Source organism: Mercenaria mercenaria, chromosome 7 (assembly GCF_021730395.1).
Source record: "Mercenaria mercenaria strain notata chromosome 7, MADL_Memer_1, whole genome shotgun sequence".
Classification (NCBI taxonomy): Eukaryota; Metazoa; Mollusca; class Bivalvia; order Venerida; family Veneridae; genus Mercenaria; species Mercenaria mercenaria.
In genome coordinates, this window is record NC_069367.1 from 5,067,755 (window position 1) to 5,092,475 (window position 24,721).

Genomic DNA, 24,721 nt, shown 5'->3' on the forward strand with positions numbered 1-24,721 from the left:
AAAAAGTTGTCTTTCAATGAACATGGTCTCTCAAGGAAATTTTACTGTATATTATTATTATTATTATACCAGATTTATATAGCGCCCTTTTCATGATCAATTTCACATTCAAAGGCGCTTTACATAGTTCAGATGCAGCCACATATGCAGGGCGCATAATTCATCCTCTACTAGTACAGACACAGAGCGATCTGACCAGAGGGACAGAGTGAGACAAAGCCCCCACGACAGAGAGATCAGAAATCAGATACAGGCTTGTCCGGCTAACTTAGCCTAGCTCGTTGCGAATAGACAGCCTGGTTCTTTAACGTGCCCAGTGTATAGCACTGGTACATGCAAGGATTGCCTGGGTTCCTGACCAGTACACCTCTAGTTGGGTGGGAAACACTGAAAAGCGTTCCTGAAAATTCCCTCGTATATATATAAAAAAGAAGCGCTACGATTAACTCTTAATTTTTAATATCTAATATTTAAAGAATAAATTGAAAGATAAAAAGCAGTCAGTGAACTTTGAGGAAATCCTGTGACTGTTGAGCAGATTTCGGAAATGTTTGTTTCTTGGTTTTGGATTGATTTTTACCTTTTCAGACCCATTTATCAAAAGTTTGCTCAGAAATCTCACTACATGACCACCTGCCAGCAAGAAATTCTTGTATGCATACTCAAATCACCAACAAACATAGTAATTGGTTGATAATCAGCATGTGTCGCTACGATGTTCAAGTAGTGTTGAGTATTTTGATAAATCCACCAAATGAAGTACACAGAAGATATACATGCATGTCTCTGTTCATGTTAATGAAATAAATTCACCATGTACTTCCTTTTCATTAGAAGGTCACTATAGCAAAGTAGTTAAGGCCACTGTCTTCGAAAGACTTGCTAACTGCAACTATTTCTTTTAGTCTTGTCATTGTCCAAGCTTTTCAAGTCAAGGTTGATGGTTCTGTTAAAGTACAGACAGATGCTAGAGACCATCCAGAGGTACCTGTTGTCTCCTTTCACCTTAACTAATGGTATGATATTAAAACAAACATTACAAAATCTTTGATATCTTTTAGATGGCCATAGATGCTGGCCCTCCAGATGGTTGTGATGCCTTTGTGTATATACATGGAGAGAAATCATGTGACCTGGAGAAAATCTCTGGTTTGGTTGATGGTGCAGCAAGCAGGTAAAACACTCTAGATAATTTCGATTTAACACTCTAGATAATTTTGGTTTTGATGTGATTCTATAAATTGTTGGGATCTCAATAAAATCTGTAGCCTTGTTTATGATGCAGCAAGTGTGTTAAATATTTTCATATGTCTAATAACTTTTTGTATGTTATACAAGTAGAAAAATTCAAGCCTTGTGTATAATGCACTGTTTTTGACACTCTGTTCTGATGTAAGAAAAGTATGGCTGTTTTTGGAATATTACTGCTATCTGTTCTGGCATTGACACTGCCCAGAAATACGTGCTTGAATACAATAATGATAAAAGGGGGTCATCAATGTGACAACTTCTTGGTTAAACCAATCAAAGTGCCCTGAATTAATAGACATTTGAATAATAGATCTTTCATGTTTACTTTGAAATTCACAAATTGACACTAAGCAATATACATGTATACCTTTTGTTTACAGAAGTGGTCCAGCACTTTTTAAGTTTGACCATGTGTATCCGTCGGGTAAGGACAGTCCAGTGACAGTTATATTGTATGCTCAGCTCGGTACAGCAGGCTTTAAGAAGTTTCACAATAAACTGGTGGAAATGAGCAGTGCAGGAAAAATATCTTACATTTACAGACATTATATTCAGGTTAGAAGCTACACCATTATATTGGAAATAAAATTAATTTGATATTTCTTATAATATCTAGGTATTTGAAAAACAAGTGAAAAGCTCCTGATTTCAGTGACTCACTTGACCCTTACGTTCTGAATGCTTAAAGTTTAGTTCTTGTGATAATCTTAAACTTTTTTAATCTGGTGATTAAGTTTTAAATGAATTATAATATACCTGTTGTGTTACAGCATGTAAGATCCTGTAGAAATAATGACTTTAGGGGTAACCTGGTTCTTACTCCACTATCAGAAGCTAGAAAAGTTGCCATATGACTTAAATTCAGTTGCTGTGACTCAAAATCCATCAAATAAATAAAGAAAAGGTAACATGATAAACTTAACATCACAGAGAAAAATGATGCACTATTTCATTGCATGTTTGGCAATTATAATTTTACAGTACATATATTTTAAGTGTGTGGTCTTTGTTGTTTGAGTGTTTCAAAGTTGTTTCCACCAATTAGTTTCACCTTAATTGGATTTAGACCTGCTTAAGCCATACTGTAGACTAGTAATTTTCATGTAGACTTTATGTAGAGACTTAATGGTTAGCATCCTCATTCATGGTGTTAAGAATTTGCAAAACATCAGTGTAGGCACTTCCGGGCGTGATGCTGGTTATTGCTCATAAAATACATGTATTTTTATTTTGTTGTTTGTAGGAACCATCAGAGACTAAGACGCGGCTGTCAGGTTATGGGGTAGAGCTTGCTATCAAAAGTACAGAATACAAGGCGAAAGACGATACCAAAGTTGAAGGTAACAAATATTAAACTATATATGCAACCTGTGTTAACAGGGGTAATGCCTGAAAATGGTTAAATTGATCAGAGATATTAATCTTTATTGACCATAGAACAAGAAAGACTAATTTGTACCCTGAGATACTGAGAAATTGTTTAATTCTATGATTTTAAATTTTATTGTTTTAGCGAAAACAATGACCGTGTGAGGAAATAAATTTATGGATTTCAAATAAGATAATAAAAGATAAAATGAATGCAAAATTTGCTTTCCATTGTGATTTCATTTCGTGGCATGATGCAAACAACAGGCTTTCAAGTGGCCCTAAATTTCCTAAAAAATCCTAATTTTTAGGCCTTCCTAAAAGTCCTAAAAAACAATCAGAAAAGGCCAAATTCTTAAAAAAGCCCTTGTTTTTTTAAATTATCCTTATTTTTAGCTCACCTGTCACAAAGTGACAAGGTGAGCTTTTGTGATCGCGCAGTGTCCGTCGTCCGTCCGTGCGTGCGTCCGTGCGTGCGTCCGTCCGTAAACTTTTGCTTGTGACCACTCTAGAGGTCACATTTTTCATGGGATCTTTATGAAAGTTGGTCAAAATGTTTATCTTGATGATATCTAGGTCAAGTTCGAAACTGGGTCACGTGCCATCAAAAACTAGGTCAGTAGGTCTAAAAATAGAAAAACCTTGTGACCTCTCTAGAGGCCATATATTTCACAAGATCTTCATGAAAATTGGTCAGAATGTTTACCTTGATGATATCTAGGTCAAGTTCGAAACTGGGTCACGTGCCATCAAAAACTAGGTCAGTAGGTCTAAAAATAGAAAAACCTTGTGACCTCTCTAGAGGCCATATATTTCACAAGATCTTCATGAAAATTGGTCAGAACGTTCACCTTGATGATATCTAGGTCAAGTTCGAAACTGGGTCACGTGCCTTCAAAAACTAGGTCAGTAGGTCTAAAAATAGAAAAACCTTGTGACCTCTCTAGAGGCCATAGTTTTCAAAAGATCTTCATGAAAATTGGTCAGAATGTTCACCTTGATGATATCTAGGTCAAGTTCGAAACTGGGTCACGTGCCATCAAAAACTAGGTCAGTAGGTCTAAAAATAGAAAAACCTTGTGACCTCTCTAGAGGCCATATATTTCACAAGATCTTAATGAAAATTAGTGAGAATGTTCACCTTGATGATATCTAGGTCAAGTTCGAAAGTGGGTCACGTGCCGTCAAAAACTAGGTCAGTAGGTCAAATAATAGAAAAACCTTGTGACCTCTCTAGAGGCCATATTTTTCATGGGATCTGTATGAAAGTTGGTCTGAATGTTCATCTTGATGATATCTAGGTCAAGTTCGAAACTGGGTCATGTGCGGTCAAAAACTAGGTCAGTAGGTCTAAAAATAGAAAAACCTTGTGACCTCTCTAGAGACCATATATTTCATGAGATCTTCATGAAAATTGGTCAGAATGTTCAGCTTGATGATATCTAGGTCAAGTTCGAAAGTGGGTCACGTGCCTTCAAAAACTAGGTCAGTAGGTCAAATAATAGAAAAACCTTGTGACCTCTCTAAAGGCCATATTTTTCATGTGATCTGTATGAAAATTGGTCTGAATGTTCATCTTGATGATATCTAGGTCAAGTTCGAAACTGGGTCAACTGCGGTCAAAAACTAGGTCAGTAGGTCTAAAAATAGAAAAACCTTGTGACCTCTCTAGAGGCCATACTTATGAATGGATCTTAATGAAAATTGGTCAGAATGTTCACCTTGATGATATATAGGTTAAGTTTGAAACTGGGTCACGTGCCTAAAAAAACTAGGTCAGTAGGTCAAATAATAAAAAAAACCTTGTGACCTCTCTAGAGGCCATACTTTTCATGGGATCTGTATGAAAGTTGGTCTGAATGTTCATCTTGATGATATCTAGGTCAAGTTTGAAACTGGGTCACGTGCGGTAAAAAACTAGGTCAGTAGGTCTAAAATTATTAAAATCTTTCGACCTCTCTAGAGGCCATATTATTCATGGGATCTTCATGAAAATTGATCTGAATGTTCACCTTGATGATATCTAGGTCATTTTCAAAACCGGGTCACGTGCGGTCAAAAACTAGGCCAGTAGGTATAAAAATAGAAAAACCTTGTGACCTCTCTAGAGGCCATATTTTTCATGAGATCTTCATGAAAATTAGTGAGAATGTTCACCTTGATGATATCTAGATAAAGTTAAAAACAGGGTCACGTACCTTCGAAAACTAGGTCAATAGGTCAAATAATAGAAAAACCTTGTTACCTCTCTAGAGACCATATTTTTCAATGGATCTTCATGAAAATTGGTCAGAATTTTTATCTTGATAATACCTAGGTCAAGTTCAGAACTAGGTCACTATGTCAAATAATAGAAAAAACGACGTCATACTCAAAACTGGGTCATGTGGGAAGAGGTGAGCGATTCAGGACCATCATGGTCCTCTTGTTTGTAAGTTCTGTCTGAAGTTAGAGGGAAAAAATTTGCACAAAGTCATGCATATGATGAACCAATTAAGTTACTGAAGTTAATATTCTTTAAGATTCTTTTAAAGAGGATGCTTTTATCGGTTTCCATGAGTTCCTAGGCTACAGCTTCATGAAACATAGATATACTTCATCGAGTGATGATGAAAAGCATCAGTATATATGGTCAAAGGGCAGGCTTGGCAAGTTGCCTGTGGGCATCTGGTCCCAATTTAGCCCTTATTTTTGGCAAAAATGGCCCAAATTTTTTTCCATATAGTGCTTAAAAGCCTGAACCACAAAGTGAAAAATAAGTCTTCTAAGAATATTACTGATTTTACTGTACATATGTGACAAAATGTACATGTAGATCTATTTTAGAAGATTGTTTACAGTTCAGTTATAGAAATTTTATTGTCACAGTGCATCTTTGACTGGTTTCTTAACAAATCTGTTGTAGAAGTAACAGGGTGGGTTTCTTAACCAGGAGTCTTACATGTCATAAAATTCAAATGAAGAATTTTATGCTGTAACATATTGAAATAAAAAATTGAATATATCTTAAATTTATTATGAAGAACATGTATATAGCTGTAAATATACGTTTATGTTTTCTGTACCAATTATAAATTACCTTACATATTTTCTCTTTCACCTCTTCTGAATTTTACAGAGAACGTTTCTCAAGGTATTGAAATAGAAAATGTATACTGCAGACATATGAAAATAATCATACAAACCGTGTCACATCAAAAGCTATCTTACCTTAAAGCAACATGGGCTTAAAAGTATCAAATGTGGCAGAGGAAATGGCGATATTTTATTCTTTATCATTTTAAGGAGATTTTTATTTTTGTAAACATTTGCCATTTCTACATGTATATTTGTAAAGGCAGATGAGATGATAAAATAGTAAAAAATCTGTAAATATTTGAAAGTAATGATACTGCTATTTAGATACCTCTTGATGTGATACGGCCCATAGATACGCCTTAAAAAGATCTTTAATTACAACTGAACATTATTGTACTCCATCTTCTCCCTTTCACAATATTGTTTTCCTATTTTCTCCTATCGCCACAACAATTTACACAAAATATTTACTTCAGCATATGGTTCAGGTGCTCAGACTATTTTTAGTTTCTGTTTCTTTCAACTGTTTTTTATTTTGGATAGGTGCAATATTTCTATGAAAGGAAGAAATGCAATAATCGTTTATTATCAGGCCAGTGGTAAAATACCAAATTATATGTTATTTTCTAGCTCACCTAAGAACAAAAGTGCTCAAGGTGAGCTATTTTGATCGCTCACCACCAATCCTATGTTGTCGGTCCATTTTTCATTTGTCGGTTGTCTGTCCTTACTTTCCATCAAACGAGATCTCATCTGAAACCATTTGTACAAAGTTAATGAAACTTGGCCTGAATGTGCTTTGAATATTTGTCAGCCAAAGTTATTAAAAGAATTCCAATTCATGTAGCAGCCATGGCAGCCAAACTGAATATTTAAAAAAAAAAATCTTCTCTAAAACCATAAGACACAGAGCTAAGATGTTTGGTAATAAACATTTTCTAGTGGTCCTGTACCAGATTTGTTCAGATCATGCCACTGAGGGCAAAATTGGGCTTGCCGGACAGGGTTCACTCATTTTTACTTATCCTTATATAAAGCAAAACTTTATAATCATCATGTCTTAAAACCTGAAAGCCTAGAGCTTAGATATTTGGCATAAAGCTTTGTGTATGTGCCCTCTTCCAAGGAATCATGTACCCATTTGTGTGAGATGAGCGATTGTTGATAATAGAATTACCACCACACAATATGTCCCTTACCAAACCCACAAATTACCACACTTACCAGCAACCTTAGATTCTTTCTGCACAAGTGACAATAGTATATTACTAATCAGTAACACAGTAATGTATCATTAAACTCTACGGTAACATTGACCGCACTACACTGACTGCAGGATACAAAATTTAGAAAACCTTGGTAAAATTGTTTGGAAATTAATCTTTATTATAAATAAGCTTTCATAAGCTTGTTCTCAACAAGAAAGGGGACATGTCAAGGTCAAGACAGTCTTTATGGTCTTGTGATTCAGAAGGTCTTTAACCTTTAGCCTACTAAATTTCTAAAATGGACTGATCCATTTTTCAATTTGGGCAATACCACTTACTATTCAAAGGGATGTTCACTGAAAATTTACTGACTGAATAGCAAACAGTGCAGACCATGATCAGACTGCATGGATGTGCAGGCTGATCTTGGTCTGCAGTGGTCGCAAAGGCAGAATCGCTTGCCGCTAGCAGGCTAAAGGTTAAATATATTAAATTTGTTAAAAAAATAATGCTGTAAGAATGGTTAGATTAATAATGTTATTACTTAATAAACACGTATTCTCTCCTTGGATATAAGCATTATTTTTCATGGACACTTATTTTAGGAGGCTGTTTTATGCTATATATCACAGTAAAAAAAAAACATTTTGAGTACGCAAAGGAAAGTTGTTGTAACTCCTTTATTTAATATCAGTAATGCCATTTTTCCACCCAACACTCAAAATACAATTCTTATTTAATTTAAAACTATTGGCTCCTTGGTATATGTATATTTTGCTTACTTTATAGAGAGACTGGTATGTAATAAATAAAGCATTTTTTTGCTGGTGATACATGTACAAATCATCTCCCCTATTTTACATAGAGCAAGATGCCACTAAATTGGCAGTAAAAATATTAGAAATTTTGGCAACAGACTAAGTTAAACTGAATTTGCTGTTAGTGAAAAAGTTTATACCAATGGCACAAGAGATGTTGCATTTTTCATTACTTGTAATGTACAGACTCATTCAAGCTAAATCTGCTATTACTTTGCTAGCTAGTCTTCTATGCTTCCAAAGGATCTTCTTATAGATTTGACTACATAGCAGTTAGATCTAGCGCCAGTGCAATTTCAGATTATATTATTGTAATGGGTGAAGTAGTTTTACGACATCATTCAATACACAAATTTACTTTTTTCACTAGTCATCCTTTTAAAAACTAACACTGTATTCAGTATGAAATGATGGATGAATTTACAGTAATTTTAATAATTTCATTAACCTGTGATTAATTATCTTGCGTTTTATAAGTCGGTCTTTTAGTCAGTGGTTGTTGATTAAATGTTACAGTCTGCTAGCAGAGACGGCAGATCGCTGGGTTTTGAGTTTGATACCCAGGTACGTGTAATTACTATGTTCTGTGTGACAATTTATAAAGGGAACAGTGTCTGAAATCATTTGTCCTTCACATCTTATTCATGTGGGAAAGTTGGCAGATTGGGTCAGCACTGGTACAGAATCCAGGAACACTGCCTGCCATTATATAACTTAAATACTGTTAAAAATCACCATTTGAACCAACCAAACAAACAAGATATAAAATGTTTCAAGTAGATAATTGAATTACATTGTATATTTTATATATTTAACACCAGGTGGTGACAGTCAAGCTGATGAGGATGAGGACCCTGATACAGACACTGAAGGTTTTCTGTTCTCCACTCTCAGGTAAGTCTTTCTGTTTCAGCTAGGAAACATCTTGGCCAAGTGGTTATGGTTGCTGACTTTAGATCACTAGCCCCTCACTGATGTGGATTTGGAGCCTCACTTTAGGTGTAGCATCCTGTGAGGAAACCATCCAGCTTGTGTACAAACGTTCTACCACAATGCCCTTGATGAAATAATACAAGGAGGGGCAGCTGGGGTCTCCCTCCACCATAAAAAGCTGGGAAAGTCAGCTTATGACATAGATTGCATTGGTGTGACACTAAATCCAACAAAAACAAGAAAAAACAAAATAATGTTTTTGCATGATAATGCTTTACTGAAATAATTTAGATCAAACAAATTTGAAATACGCCAGGAATAAGCAATGCTACCTGATGCTTTGATAATTGTTATAGCTGAAGAGATGTGTAATATTACAGTATTAGGTATGAGATGGCATCGCTTTTGTTGTGGTATTCATAACATTTTGTTATGTTATGTACATTTGATAACAATGTAGAGACCTATCATTTGTCCATCACCTTTGAGTCATGTGGGGAAGTTGGCAGTTATTTGTGGAGAAAGGTATGTACTGGTACAGAATCCAGGAACACTGGTTAGGCTAATTAGGCTAACTGCTCGCCCTTACATAACTGAAATACTGATGAAAAACTGTGTTAATCCCAGAACAAAGAAGCATACAATTTTGAGACCATTATTGATTATGTTTTGTGCTGTCTTTCACTTTGTAACAAGGCTCACTGTAATGACTGATCACCTTACGCTGTCATGTGTTATTTGTAGGGAAAAGCATCCAGAACTGAAAGACGACCTAAGAAAGTTGAAAACATACCTGAGTGATTCGTCGACAGAGCTGGCTGCATTTAAAGTGTGGCAGCTTCAAGGTATGGATGTGTATTACTGTAGAGATTGTTGAACATCAGGTAATATGAGCCGCACCATGAGAATACCAACATAATGGCTTTGCGACCAGCATGGATCCAGACCAGCCTGCGCATCCACGCAGTCTGGTCAGGGTCCATGCTGTTCACTAACAGTTTCTCTAATTACTATAGGCTTTGAAAGCGAACAGCATGGATCCTGACCAGACTGCGCATATGCGCATACTGGTCTGGATCCATGCTGGTCGTAATGCCACTATGTTGGTTTTCCCATGGCACAGCTCATATATAAGTTTCACTTGGCTGAAGGTCTTAGAAGTGAAAGGACTAAAATCTTTGACAAGAGGGCATTATTCTTGCTGCTGTTTCAAGTTAATTGTTTCCTACAGATACCAAAGTGACTTTTGCTGGTATATATATGAACTAATTTTAATAAACCTTGGACATTTTCATGTATTCTCATGTACTGAGACATCATTGATATATGAGACCAATTTTCATGGGTTTTGTTGTTGAATTAGGTTGATGGAATTTAAAGCCAACAAAGGAGTAAAATTTACATTTATTTTATGTTCCAAATACTGAATCATTGAATTCATTTCCCCATGAAATTGACATTTTTAGCTAACACCATGAAATATCATGTGCATGGAATTAAATGATTTCATTATTTTGCGATAGCAAGGGAGATAACTATTTCTGTTTATCAGAGAACTTGATAAATATATAGATTTTAATTATAAAGTTCCTTAAATTACATGTTATGGGTGGACGGATAGCTCAGTGGTTTGCACACTGGCCTTCCAATCCCGAGGTCTTTGATCCCCGGCAGCTACTCAGGAATTTTCAGAAACGTTTTCAGTGTTTCCCACCCAACTAGAGGTGTACTGGTCAGGAACCCAGGCAATCCATGCGTGTATCAGCGCTATACACTGGGCATGTTAAAGAACCAGGCTGTCTATTCGCAACGAGCTAGGCTAAGTTAGCCGGACAAGCCTGTATCTCTCTGTCGTGGAGGCTTTTTCTCACTCTGTCCCTCTGGTCAGATCACTCTGTGTCTGTACTAGTAGAGGATGAATTATGTGCCCTGTGTGGCTGCATTTGAACTATGTAAAGCGCCTTTGAACGTGAAATTGATCATGAAAAGGACGCTATATAAATCTGGTATAATAATAATAATATAATGTTATTTCTTTCAAGAGAGCAACAATGATACACATTGATTAGAATTGGAATATACTTTTACTTTCTATGCTCTGTTATGAAATGTAACTGATTTCAGATTGTACCATAAAAAGCCAAGCCAGTGAAATTAGTGCTGAAATACTCAAGAAAAATTTTAAGTATAAAAGATTGGTTTTGAGTTTGAAATTTGTATATGTTATTGTGAATGTTCAATTTATAGATCTTGGATTACAAGCAGCCCAGAAGATAATGTCAGCAGATCCCAATGATGCCTTGCAGGTGCTGAAAGAAATCAGTCAAAACTTCCCATCTGTAGCAAGGTGAGTGGTGTTTAGTGGTGTTCTCAGGGCTTCTGTGGCTGGGTGGTTAACGTTTATGATTTCAAATCACTTGTCCTTCACTGATTTGGGTTTGAAACCTTGCTTGATGTGTGGAATTCTTCTTGTGATGAAGCCATTCAGCTGGCTCAAGGAAAGTCATTGGCTCTCCTTAGGTGCAGCCCATGCTTGAAACAGTGCCATGAATCACTAAGGGTGTTTTCTTTCTCCATAAAAAGCTTGAAAATTCACCATATGACATAAATTGTGTCCATGTGGTTTTCAAAATAACAAAAACAAAGCAAAATGAATTGTGCTCTGGACTTTTTGCTGATGTATGGAATTTTAAAACGTTCTTTTGACTTATTTTGCACATATATGGAAAAGTCAGTGAAAACTGTTTGAAATTATAAACATCATGATTTGAACACAAAATTCAATCCTATCTAGGCATATTCTCTACATTTCTAAAAACATTCTTGTTGTAAAAGAGAAGTTTTGAAATTTGGGGGAAGTTTGGAAAACTCAAGGCAGGACATTGCTCACACACATTAAATAAGAAAGATGTTGTTTATAAGATTTTATTTATTGATAAAGTATTATTTGTTTATGACACATTAACCCTTATCATGCTGGACACGATTGATTCTGCCTTTGCGGCCAGCGTAGATCATGATCAGCCTGCACATCTGTGCAGTCTGATCACAATCTGCACAGTTCGCCATTCAGTCACTATCTTCTTGGTATGCATCCCTTTTAACAGTTAATGGTACTATCCAAATTGAAAGATGGACAAGTTCATTATAGAAATTTAGCAGGGTAAGGTTTAAAAGCTTCAGAACATATATATCCAGATACATTTGTTTGTTTCTTACAGTAAATTTATTATCTGTATTGAATTAATTGTTGCAGGGCTTTGGTTAAGGTAACAGTTGATGACAAGATGAAGAAAGAAATCGAGAAAAATCAGCAGGTATGATCTATTTTCAACTAGATGATTTAGCTCAGTAATATAATTATTCAGCCTGAGTGAAATCATGTTTTGTGTATTAACTCATTAAATTAAATGATGACAGCTTCAGCCTCCGTGTAATTATATTTTTAGTCTCCAGAGTACTGGGTCCAAAGTTATTGAATTTAAATTGGAGACAGTCTCAGAACTCCATTATCTGACTTGTTGTTTCTGGGTTCAGTCTTGAAATTGACCAATAGTAACCATCAACATAAGATTGGTCTCAAATACCAGTTTTATATCCTTGGAACTGTAATAAGAGTTGCTAGCGTAGTCATGTTGTGATTCCCATCTCTGGCCTCAATGTTGAAAGATACTTCATTACTAGGGATGGCAACGAATATTCGAATATTCGTTCATGTCACGAATATTCAAATACTGTTCCACTATTCGAATATTCGGAAAAAAATATAAAATCATAAGAAATAAACAAAAACCAAATGCAAGAACCAGTATGTTCGTTTATCTAATTTACCAACATTCGTTTTCATTGTAAATACGCTCGAAAATGGCTTCCGTCGCTGTCAGACGTGTCACTTTGTATATTAGCGTGCCGATATTGTACATCGCTATGGTGATGACATCGTACCCTGTAGTTAATACTACTAATTGCTTACCTTTAGAAATTTTATTAGTCCCCAGTTGATGTAAATCCGTTACAAATCGCATACAAATTGTTTTCGGTAGTTGCGAACCGCATACAATTAAAAATCATCAGAAAGCACTTGAACTAATGACTCGGATTTCAATCCGAGTCGAATCGAGATGTATTTCAGTAAAGAAAAATGCCGAAAAGTGGTGTAAACAAGTCAAATGTGATAAATATTATTTTTATATAAAATGGATTCCTCTTGATAATAAATGCATTTCTTATGGAAAAAATAGTAGAATCTACTCAATATTCAGACAGAGGGTACAGTTAAGCAAAATATACCTTTTATAAGACTCCCACACCCCCACAGTCTTAATTTTACACCCCGTTTAAGGTAACTTGACAGGAACAACCAAGATGGCGTCACGAAATTAGGGTTGGTCACATTATTTACTCTAATAGACGATATGCTGCTACAGAGGTCTGAAGATGCATTTTAATCATTTAACACACACATAAACAATTGTAAAAATGCATTTAATTTATAAAAATATGTAATCAAATGTTCTGAAACTCGCCATGAAATCTAGTCAATTTTTGTGCGCATTTTGCGGAAAAGTTATGTATCCAAACTGAAAGTAATTTATATCCTCATATCTTTGAATGTGTCCTTCAGGTGCTCCACCTATGAACAAAAGAACTTATCCACTGAGTTTTATGCTATTTGCTCTGGAATTTCATCAGTAAATTATAAATTTCTATATTTTACACCCTAAAAAGTTGAAACCTGCCTGCAGTATGAGGATCGTTAAAAAAATTCAAAGTACATGTAAGTTTACTTTGTCCTTATTTCTGAGACTTTATATCCTCATATATTAAGAGTTTTGAGTGATGTGTTCATTTCTTAGTAATTCTACATGGTTTGTATTTAAATTTTATAAAACGTTTACAATCTTTTCAATCTGTGTCCTAGTTCAAATGTGTTTGCTACTGTTTGAATAACCCTCAATGTCAAAACTTTACTGACTTGCATGGAAATCTCATGGAAAGCGTGGGTCTTAGGCCATACTAAATTAATGTAGGTTTAATGTAATTGATAAAGTACATTTTCTTGATTTTCTGTTGCCTCCAAAAAATATAGAGACAGTTTAGATAAGGATTTCTTCATTTGAACATGAAAGGGTCATAAAATATAATGTAATATACCCAAAATCAGCTATGTTTAGGTTCATTTTCCATTCATAGGACTGGGTGAGTTTTACAATAAACATATTTTTGGAATTGCATAGCCCCTTGTTACTGAATTTATTTGCAACAAAATATTGAAATTATAATTTACTGATGAAATTCCAGAGCAAATAGCATAAAACTCAGAGGATAAGTTCTTTTGTTCATAGGTGGAGCACCTGAAGGACATATTCAAACATATGATGATATAAATTATTTTCAGTTTGGCATAACTTTTCCGCAAAATGCGCACAAAAATTAACTAGTTTTCATGGTGAGTTTCAGAACATTTGATTTTATAATTTTATAAATTAAATGCATTTTTACAATTGTTTATGTGGGTGTTAAGTGATTAAAATGCATCTTTAGACCTCTATAGCAGCATATTGTCTATAGGGGTAAATAATGTGACCAACCCTAATTTCGTGACGCCATCTTGGTTGTTCATGTCAAGTTACCTTAATCGAAAATATTGTTCATGCTGCTGTCAAAATGCAAGCAATGCCGCCTGTCTTTTTAAGTATTTCACGCGACCATCCGATAAGTTAAAGGTGGATAATCAGATTTTGGCCATGTAACGGATTTGTTCGAAACATTAGCATCTGATCATTTACACTCATTTATGTTCACTTAACACTTAATACAAATTAGATTTTCACTAAAGGTATTTTTAAAATTTCATTTTCCTATCCTGGTTGCCCAACCAAGATAGAGTTATTTTATCATAAGTATAAATTTGATAAACATACTTTGCCTAAGGAAATGTATAAATATTAGACATATTGTAATATATTTGTAAAATATTTGCATTAAAAATTATGTATTTAGATGGAATTCATTAGAAACGCAAGTTTGAAAAATTATTATTACCTCCCTTTGCCTATTTTGGTTGCGCAACCAAGATAGATTGGAAATAAATGAATTCAGAAGCTACACACAGCTTTAAAACTTGCATTTTGGTTCAGATTGTTCAATAGTTGATATGTCTATCAAATGCAAATGTAAGACGATGTAATCGATCTTTTTGTTCCTTAAATAATTCTCTACCAGAATATACAAAAAGTAAAAAATGACATTAAATGTTGTTTAAATGTGATTGACCACCTTTAAGTCGGCTACGTGTAATATGTGTGGAGAGAACCTTACTTACGGGAGGGTTACATCCCTGTAAAAACATGTAAAAATAAGTAAAACCTATATAGATTATATGTAAATGGAGGCAAATAACAAAATTTTTTTTTATTCAAAAAGATGAACAAGCGATGAGAACGATAAGTCAGACTTAATTCATCAATGTCTAAATTACTTCCGGTGTAAAATGTAGAATTAATGCAGATCGCTGCTAAAGGTACGATAAATTCATAAGATTTTGAGTTGATTTGTTGATCATTTGATGACCGAATATTCGAATATTCGTTCGGAAGGCTGACCGAATATTCGAATACCAAAATTGCTATTCGTTGCCATCCCTATTCATAACTAATTTCTTATCTTTCCATGATGTAGGATCTTGTTGCAGTTCAATGCTACTTAGGTTTGGTTGATTTGTAAGTTAGATGATGTTAATCTTTATATAATTATAAAGAAATCTCCCTTGATCTCAATCAAGTGTAGGCATAAAGTGAAAATATTTGTTATTCTAATATGCTTGTCTCTGTTAAAACACTCTTACGCTAGAATGACGTCACGTTAACATTCGGTGACGTCAAAGTTTTTGTTGCGACTAAGAAAGAGCGCTTCTATATTTTATCTATTGTTTTAGATTAATGACATATTAGAATCGAAATAACTTATAGCAAAAGAGTGTTTTAACACTATTTATACTCTTGGGCAGTAATACGTCGTACAAATAATTTCACTCAAGCTGCCCCCTCGTGCAGTTATTACACCAAAGGTACAGTAAACCTCGCTTATAAGGAACAGCTAGGGACCTCTAACAATTGTTCCTTATAACCGAGGTTCCTTATATCCGTATAGCGTACTAGTTCCTTGTAACCGAGGTTTGTATAACGAACACAATTTGTATAGCGAACACTATTTGACTGACGTTTCATAAGGGCTAAGTGTTCACACTCCGGGCCAACCTTGAATCTTTATGTGAGGAAGTTGCTTTTCTAATACCGGTCCTTTCCAGGAGAGATGGTAAGGTAAACTGCCTGCATGTATATGACTGAAATAGTGTTGAAACGCGGCGTTAAACCTAAACCAAGCCAAAATGGTCGCCGGTAAAGATGACCGTAATTTACGTTTATTTTTTGTCGGTTATTTCTATCTTCTTTTTAGAGAGCGCTACATGACTATAAGATATGTTGCAGATACTCCCCTTACCTTGCTTGACTGCATGTTATGTGAATAGTCATCAATACTAATATAAAATAAGTGTTCAATATTTTAAATGTTAAATTAGACTACCCGTTAAAATTTAAAAGATGGGTGTTTATACTTTTGCTATTGTCCATTTTAGCACCTGCTATAATTTTTACAATTGGAAATTTGGTAAACTGGACTGTTTGCCATTGTTAATCACGTGTAATTAGCACATTTATTTAAGATGGTATGACCGTGATCGTGACTGATTTTCGTTTACTATTGTTAACATGAAATACCCAATACATGTAGCTGTCGAACATAATCTTGAGTAAATATAAGTCTACTATCGTTTAGTATTTGGTACTTTGATGATATTATATATTTTCTTTTTATCGTATCCGTGATTAACAAACTAAAGATCATAGAAATGAAATAATCTGCATTTATTCATGTGCATGAAAGAGATTTTCATGTGCATGAAAGCGCGTGATAGTGCCGCCGTTACTCTGTCGTCATCAGTGATTCTCTTGTTTATTTCCGGTTTCCAATAATGTTTTATTCTTTATGTCTGTTCGCTATAACCGAGGGGTTTTCCATTGAATTTCGTACTTTGGGACTGGAAAAAGTGTTCCTTATAACCGAGTGTTCCTTATAACCGGGTTCCCTATAACCGAGGAGTTTTACATTGAATAAAGAAGGAATTAGATCGGGGAATTGAAAACTGTTCCTTATAACCGAGTGTTCCTTATATCCGAGTTCCTTATAAGTGAGGTTTACTGTATAACCATCCATCATGCATGAATAGTGTTAAAGCACTCTGTTGCTATAAATTATTTCTTAAATAAAGCAGTATTCCTGTATGTGCTCAAAGGTGCATGTTTACAACTGCTTTTGTTTTGAGATGGTAGCATATTATTTTCATTAGGATTTGTTTAAATATTTAACTTAGAATTCAGAAAGGCTTTGCAAAATCTTAGCAATTCAGAAGTGTAGTAATCAAAGATAAATGGAATATTTTGCATTCATAATACAGATTCGAAATGTTGTCAAGGCAGTGACTAAAACAATGGAATTTCAGTGAGGCCTGGGTAGAGTATTTTAATTGCAGATTATTACATGTAAAATTAAAAATCTTGAAGTCATCCTATCTGAAGTCATCGTCTCTGTTAAAAATGAAAATTATTTTTTATATTTTCAGTATTTTGAGAATTACCATGGTATAAGTGGGGGAGACTCGGCCCTGTATGTGAATGGTATACCCATGGACATGGATGTATATGACGTGTTTACTCTACTAGATGTCATGAAATCGGAGGCGAAAATCATGGAGGGACTGTTTTCCCTTGGATTCAAGGTTTGTCTTTACTCAGTCATAGAATGAATTGTAACTCTTCTGAAAATTTTCTAACAGAAATTCAAATGTGGTAGGAGTGGAACATAAAAAAAAAAACAGGTTGAAACAAGAGGAGGTTTTATTTTACAGTTTTTTTTAAATTTTATTTTAATACTTACGTAGAAACATCTACATGAAACTAAGCTTAAAACATTAGATCTGAAAGAACTTTTTTGGATATTACAATAAAACTGTGTTTACATAATAGTATAACTAGGAATTATAGAGCGTTCTGTGAGATCACTTTTGTTAGGGACAGATTTTCATGGATTTCTTTGTTGTGTTGAATCCACAAAAATAAATCTCAAGGAACAAGCTTAAGGACGTATGCTATTTCTCCCAAAAATAACGTTTTCAAGGGCAGATAACTCTTTTTCGAATCCGGTGACCTATGATTTTTATTGCATTTTTTTGTTTCTTAGATGATTGTCCTTCAATATCCAAAGTTTAAAGAATTTCTGTTATTGGGAAAATTTTCGCCCATCTCATATACAGGGAATTCTAGCGTACGCCTTTAATTGGCTTTCATTTTGGAAGCGAAGACATAGTTGTCAAAATGGCTGTTTGGTGTATGTGCATTCGTGAGTCTGTCCAGATTTGTTTGTACGGACCATAACTTTGACATGCATGGAGCAATCTTGTTTATATCGAGCATGAGTGTTAACCTCAGTGAGACGGAGTAACGTGTGCAAACTCCATGTTGCTATCTCAAAGGTCAAGGCCACACTTGGAGGTCAAAAGTCATGTCAGATCTTGACAGCTGGCGGGCTCAACACGTTGCCAGTGGACATCTAGTGTTTAAAAATTAAAATTGAAAAGCTAATATCCACAAATTCTAAAACCACAAAATTTTATGTCCACAAATTTAAATGATTTCACAGTAGTCAAAATACTGAAACAGTGATAGCTGACATAATTAAAAGTGAATTATGGATAGCATGCAAATGCCATTGGGTAGAGGTATCTGCCCATGCCTGAACTGTTTTGGATGAATAGATTATTTAAATTTTTGTTTTTAGGGAGAAGATTTATACAAGCTACTGCAGATAGAGACCAATGACGACAAGCAAGAGTTTGCATTAGATATCAGACACAGTGCTGTACAGGTAACAATTTTAAACTTTGTTTTGAACGATGTTAGAAGTATGTCTGCACCGTAATTACAGGAAGCTCCTCAGTTACAGAATTTTGTTTTGAACTGTGTTAGAGAATAATTTTTTCTCCATGATAACATAAAGGGCTTCAATTTACAGAACTTCATTCTGAACTGTATTATTGAAGGGCCTCAGTTACATAACTGTTTTGAACTGTTCAGGTATTAGAATTGTATTTTCTTAGGACATATATGTCAAAATTTGTAAAAATATAACGAATATTTGAAATGGTCCAATTTTTGTGTTGTTGCTTTGAACTTTGTGTTGTTGTTTCCAATTTTGTGTTGTTGTTTTTTGCACAGTATATCAATGACCTTGAGACAGATGAGAAGTATAAAGGTTGGCCTGATCAGATGCAGGATATATTGAGACCAACGTACCCAGGAATGCTGAGACATGTTGCGAAAAACTTCTTTAATTTGGTAAAGTATTATCTTTTTAAAGTAAAGCATCATTGAATCTTTTCTTTGAAAATTATAATATTAAAATTTTAGATAAAACCAATGTTTAATTTTAAAGTTTTCAAAAAGACTGCCTTTTTAGCCTAGTGGTACAGCACCCTCTTTGAATGCAGAAGATTGTGGACTGGCTTCCTGGCTGTATCATACCAAACACATGAAAATTCTTGGACTGATCAGCCCTTTGTCAATAAGATGTGACTGGATGGGGAGACATGTGATTGTCACTTGTCTGTGGCTTGATATTTCATTGAGGCAGCACTATAAATTTGAGTATTGTGCTCACTACTATAAGCAGACACGGTCACGACTGAAGAATTGTTGAAAAAGACACTGAACCCGAAGATACCTAAGTTTCAAAAAAATTCAGAATGGAAGCACGTGCATCTATAAACTGTTTTGTTGTAAACATAGTTTTGGCTCATGAATTTATTGAAGCTGCAGAGAGCATGGAAACAAGACAATCAAGCTGCAAGTTTAAAATGAACAGATTGTAATTTCATTCATATGTTCAAAATTGCCTGATTCATTGACTGCTGTTTGAAAATTTGTATAATTTTTAAGAATGCCAGTCCAAAGTATTGTTCCATTTTGTTCAGGTATTCATTGTGGACCCACTGGACAAGGACAGTAGAGAGTTGTTGAAGATGGCTGAAGCATTCTACGTCCATAGCGTACCAGTCAGAATGGGTATTGTGTTTGCCGTCAATTCTGCGAAGGAAGTGAGCGGGTTTGATGACCCGGCTGTGGCCCTGGCTTATGCTTTTGATTACATCAGACAAGAAGAAGATGCCCCTAAAGCCTTGACCTTCATCACTGATGTGAGTTTTATAGCTGTTGTTTATATGACTGTAAAACATTGTTTTGAATTGAAGGCAACCATTTTCTTTCTATTGCAACATAAAACAAAATGGCAGATTTAAGTTTTTAGATATTTGTTTTAACTTAATTCTTTAAAATAATTACTTTACTTTTCTAGCTGGAAAAATTGAAATTAAAATTATTGTGCTTAATATTTTAAAATCAAGAAACTGTAAAATCTAATAGATTTTAACAATATTTACTAGATAAATAAAAATTCAGCGGTGTGTGAATGACATTTTAGACTTGACCTATGGCTTAAGAATAAAATTAACTACTTCTTGCCTTTTAAAGCTGAAGATAGATTAAAGGAATTAAAATTAGTACTGTCTACAGTCCATTACTGACACGTAGTGACATAACTATCCTATGAAACATGAAAAAATGTTCTCCTGAAAAACTGTCTTTTTTTATGATGACTTCATTCTCCTCATTTACTTGTGTCGATAATTACCAGTATAACCTGTTGTTTTGTGAATGTTGTGACTGGCATAGCAAATTATTTGCATGAATCCTGATCCTATTCTATTCTTTTTGCTGAACATTATATTATACTGAAAGATTGTTATTGACAGGTATATGAGACAGCCAAGACAGATGATATCACTGTAGATATGATCACAGCAGAGTTCAAGTCACAGTTCCCTGATGAAGAACTAGAAAAGGTGTTTGGTAAACAGTCCGAATACGATTATGTTAAAAAGGTAAAAACTACTGGCTGTTTTGCCTGTAAAGTGTTTGGTCAGTCTTGTTTGTCTGTCTTTATGTCTTTCTTTTTGAAGGTTTTTTTAGCAGCATCATGAGCTGTGACTATGGCAGCAGTATTTCTTTAGCTGTTGCCATAATAAAAGATTTTCTGAAGTAGAGGCCATGGCAGCTTTCATCAAATTTGCTGCCAGGAGTACACATTGTGGAATTTTAGGTGTACCTCCATATTTTGTGAAGAAACTATCAGTCAGTAAAATCTAATGTATGTTGTGTAAAGCTATAGAAGTCTTGTGCAGTAACAGTGTTTTAAAACATTAAGAAGCATCTGAAATGACTTTTTTTTTTTTTTTGGATAAATTTTTTAAAGATATTCTAATAAACCCAAATTTCAAACCATAAAAATATGAACAACTTCTACCTATAGAGTATGTAAACATAGAATTAAGTTGTTTATTTGTATTAACAGTATTATGCATAAGATATGAAATAGTACACTTGTGTAGCCAAATACAGTGTATTAAATGTGTGCTAACGCTAAATAACTGGAAGTTTCTTTAACAGTCAGATGTTACTGCATGACATTTAGTTATGAATGTAGCTATAACAATACACAATTTAATCACTTCTAGTAAATTGAAAAAAAAAACAAAAAAAAACAACATTTTAGTAGGATTTTCTACATTTTAAGTAAATATCTGTAGAAAAAATATGTTAATTAACAAATAATCAAGGCCTTCATGTGGTTTATCGTCTAATTTATCATGGTTCAGAGTTTAGATGCGTAGGAATTGAACCACGAGGGCGTTAGCCCTCGTGGTTAAATACTGAAGCATCTGAACGATGAACCGTGGTAAATTAGACGATAAATCACAAGAAGGGCTTGATTGTTTTCATTCTGACATGCTCATTGACATATTGTAATAAATATTATGCTGGACTTCATTTACCCGAGGAGTAATGTATCGAATGTCATGCGACAATTTGACGTCATAATTGACGTCATAATGCTCTCTTACCGGTCCGCGCATCAACCATTGTTTATCACAGAATATACAGAGCTTGATTTCCTTCTTTGTTTAACTGGAAGTCAAATCGAGTCATCTTAGAATGAAAGATTTACATTGATTATCTTTAAAGGCGTACGCTAGAATTCCCTGTATATGAGATGGGCGAAAATTTTCCCAATAACAGAATTTCTTTAAACTTTGGATATTGAAGGACAATCATCTAAGAAACAAAAATATGCAATAAAAATTGTAGGTCACCGGTATCAAAAAAGAGTTATCTGCCCTTGAAAACGTCATTTTTGGGGGAAAAGCCGTTTTCAAGGGCAGATAACTCTTTTTTGATACCGGTGACCTATGATTTTTATTGCATTTTTTTGTTTCTTAGATGATTGTCCTTCAATATCCAAAGTTTGAAGAAATTCTGATATTTGGAAAATTTTCGCACCAAATTCTAGCATACGTCCTTAACAGTCCAGATTTTCAGCTATGGTGTCTTCTAATTATATTATCCATTGTGTTACAGAGTAGTGGAGACTTCCTGGTGAGGTCCGGCCTTAGTGATTACCCACAAGTTCTGCTGAATGGGAAACCATTGAAGAAGAGCGATCTTAACCAGGACAACTTCGAGGAAGGAGTTATCTCTGAAATTATGCAGGCCACACCAGAATTACAACAAAATGTTTACCAGGTGAAGGATTCGTTTAATTTCAATTGAAAGTCAGTTATAATTGGTGAAACACAAATGCAAGATACTGACAATCTTAAAATTGTATAAATTAAGCAATATGAAAAACCACTGTAAGAAAAAGGCTAGTGTTGCCCAAAGAAAATGAGAAAACAATCTTAATAGGTTGCAATTTATTCTGATTTAATTTTTGCTTTCTGCTGAAGTGACAAGCAAACAGCCGTAGATTAAGAAAAGTTGCTTGACTTTTTTTACATTTTGAAAGAGGTACAATATGGATTTCTAAAGACATAAAACATAAGGAGATGATTTTATGTTTCATATGAGAATTTAGATAGCCTGTTTTTGTTAGTTATCATTGTGTTGAGAATGTTGTATAATATTTTCAGGGTAGACTACATGATGGTCACAATGTGCTAGAATGGTTGATGGAGAAAGATAACGTCTTGCCGCGACTAAATTCAAGGGTACTATCAGGGCCGTCTAAAACACTTGACCTCTCTGAAAATATTGGTAAGTTTTTAAATTGCCTTTACACAAATTGTGCATTACCACTATTTATGAGAAATCTTGAAAAGAGTGTTTTTAGGTAGTTCTGGGTTATTTATGATGTACAGTCGAACCAGTGTTAAAGACTACCTCTGAACAGTGACCACCACATGTTTTGTTACCCATTTTATCATTTACAGTGCATTTTAACCTGTGAATAAAGACCACGTTCTATATCTCCCAAGGGTGGCCTTATAGACAGGTTTGACTGTAAATCAGTTTAAACTTCTGAATTTGTAAATGAACTTACGTGGTCCGGAAATGATATTTAATAAATATTCATGATAGTAAGCAATCAGCATCTCGGAATCACTGATAGTTTGTGTTAAAAAAAGTTTTCATGTTTCATTAAGCAGTCAGTCTGTTTTCAGTCCCTGGACTGTTAAAGCAGTCAGTCTATATGAAGCAATATTTCTGTTAAACAATACAACAGTGTTTTTACTTGCAGAGAATGAACTAACTGACGACTATGGTACATTTGAGATGCTGACATCCAAGGATATGAGTGCAGTGATTGCTAACAGCATGAAATACTTCTATAGAAATGGTAATAGTTCAAGTTGGTTGGTAGATAACCTGTATTATTACATGACTCTTTTATATAAATCACAAGTCCATAGTTTGTGCTATTGACTGGTCTATAGTTATATACAAAATTTTGCTGAGCTAAAGTTAAAAATATGTGAAAATGCATATTTCATGTCATGTAATAAAACACTTATTGAATGATTTGCTGGTCAAAACATGTTTAACCTTTAGCCTGCTGGCAGCAGGTGATTCTGTCTTTGCTATTCAGTCAGTAAATTTTCAGTGAACACCTGTTCAAGTAACAAAATTTAATGCTATTGCCCGAATTGAATGATGGACCAGTCCATTTTAGAAATTTAGCAGGCTAAGGGTTAATAGTATAACTACAACTACCTGTCCGTTTGCAGGACTGGTCACTGAGTCTGCATTTTTATCTTTAGCTTGAACAGTTGAGCAAAATATCTTTGATAAATTGTTTTGCCACCTTTAAGAGTATACATTATTTGATAGCAATAATAGTTGGTAAAGGACACAGCGATTGATGTTGTCTGTTTACAGGTTTTAAATCGGTATCTATCTACAATCACTGTATTGTGCTGATATATAATCATAATATGCATATTTCAAGAAAGAAAATGTTGGAGTTAGATAGAAAACTTATTTCCTTGTTGCAAGTCTTATTTGTCACTACTTGTGGAAGAGCTGTTAATTACTTGTGGAGAAGATTTTACAAGCTCATAGGAAATTTTGCAGCCTGCATGGCCTAGTACTTAAGTTTGATGACTGAGTCACTTCCTCCTCACTACTGTATGTTCAAAACCTCACATGGGGTGTAAATTGTTACAAAGTTTATCACATTACATCTCTTGTTTCATTTCAGTTGATAAATATTAAGATATTCGAACTATATATTTCAGATGAAAGCAACATATACCCGGTGTCTATGTGGTTAGTGTCAGATTTACAGACTGAGGCAGGCCGGTCCTTGGCTTATTCTGCACTCAAAAGAATTGTAAGTAAATGCTGTAATGTTGTTTCTCCAAAGGATTGGAAGAAATAGAGTATAAAGGTGTTAAATATGTTGTGACTGGTCTTTGGTTTGCTTAGCACAGGTTTGAAAGGCCTATGTTTGGAAGCGAGGCAGTGGGTTGAAGGTGCAGGGGATGTGGAAATGAAGTACCTGATATGTACTCAACGTGATTTGATATACTGGTATCCTTTGTCAGCTGCCTACAGT

General features: G+C 34.6%; 1 protein-coding gene across 2 annotated transcripts in view; it reads left to right on the plus strand.

Moving 5' to 3' along the window:
- Positions 1–24,721, plus strand: part of LOC123555095 (UDP-glucose:glycoprotein glucosyltransferase 1-like) — a 61,605-nt gene that overhangs the window by 8,570 nt on the left and 28,314 nt on the right. Inside the window, exons 6-22 of one of the 2 annotated variants that reach the window (XM_053547414.1) lie at positions 1,062–1,174; positions 1,632–1,806; positions 2,495–2,591; positions 5,738–5,752; positions 8,545–8,617; positions 9,401–9,501; positions 10,904–11,003; positions 11,913–11,973; positions 17,340–17,495; positions 18,554–18,640; positions 18,991–19,110; positions 19,746–19,967; positions 20,583–20,711; positions 22,246–22,410; positions 22,797–22,920; positions 23,405–23,503; positions 24,402–24,496. In XM_053547414.1, coding sequence (XP_053403389.1) covers positions 1,062–1,174; positions 1,632–1,806; positions 2,495–2,591; positions 5,738–5,752; positions 8,545–8,617; positions 9,401–9,501; positions 10,904–11,003; positions 11,913–11,973; positions 17,340–17,495; positions 18,554–18,640; positions 18,991–19,110; positions 19,746–19,967; positions 20,583–20,711; positions 22,246–22,410; positions 22,797–22,920; positions 23,405–23,503; positions 24,402–24,496 — 1,932 coding nt within the window. The remainder of the gene's footprint in view (positions 1–1,061; positions 1,175–1,631; positions 1,807–2,494; positions 2,592–5,737; positions 5,753–8,544; positions 8,618–9,400; positions 9,502–10,903; positions 11,004–11,912; positions 11,974–17,339; positions 17,496–18,553; positions 18,641–18,990; positions 19,111–19,745; positions 19,968–20,582; positions 20,712–22,245; positions 22,411–22,796; positions 22,921–23,404; positions 23,504–24,401; positions 24,497–24,721) is intronic. The other variant, XM_045345660.2, reaches the window with a different exon arrangement.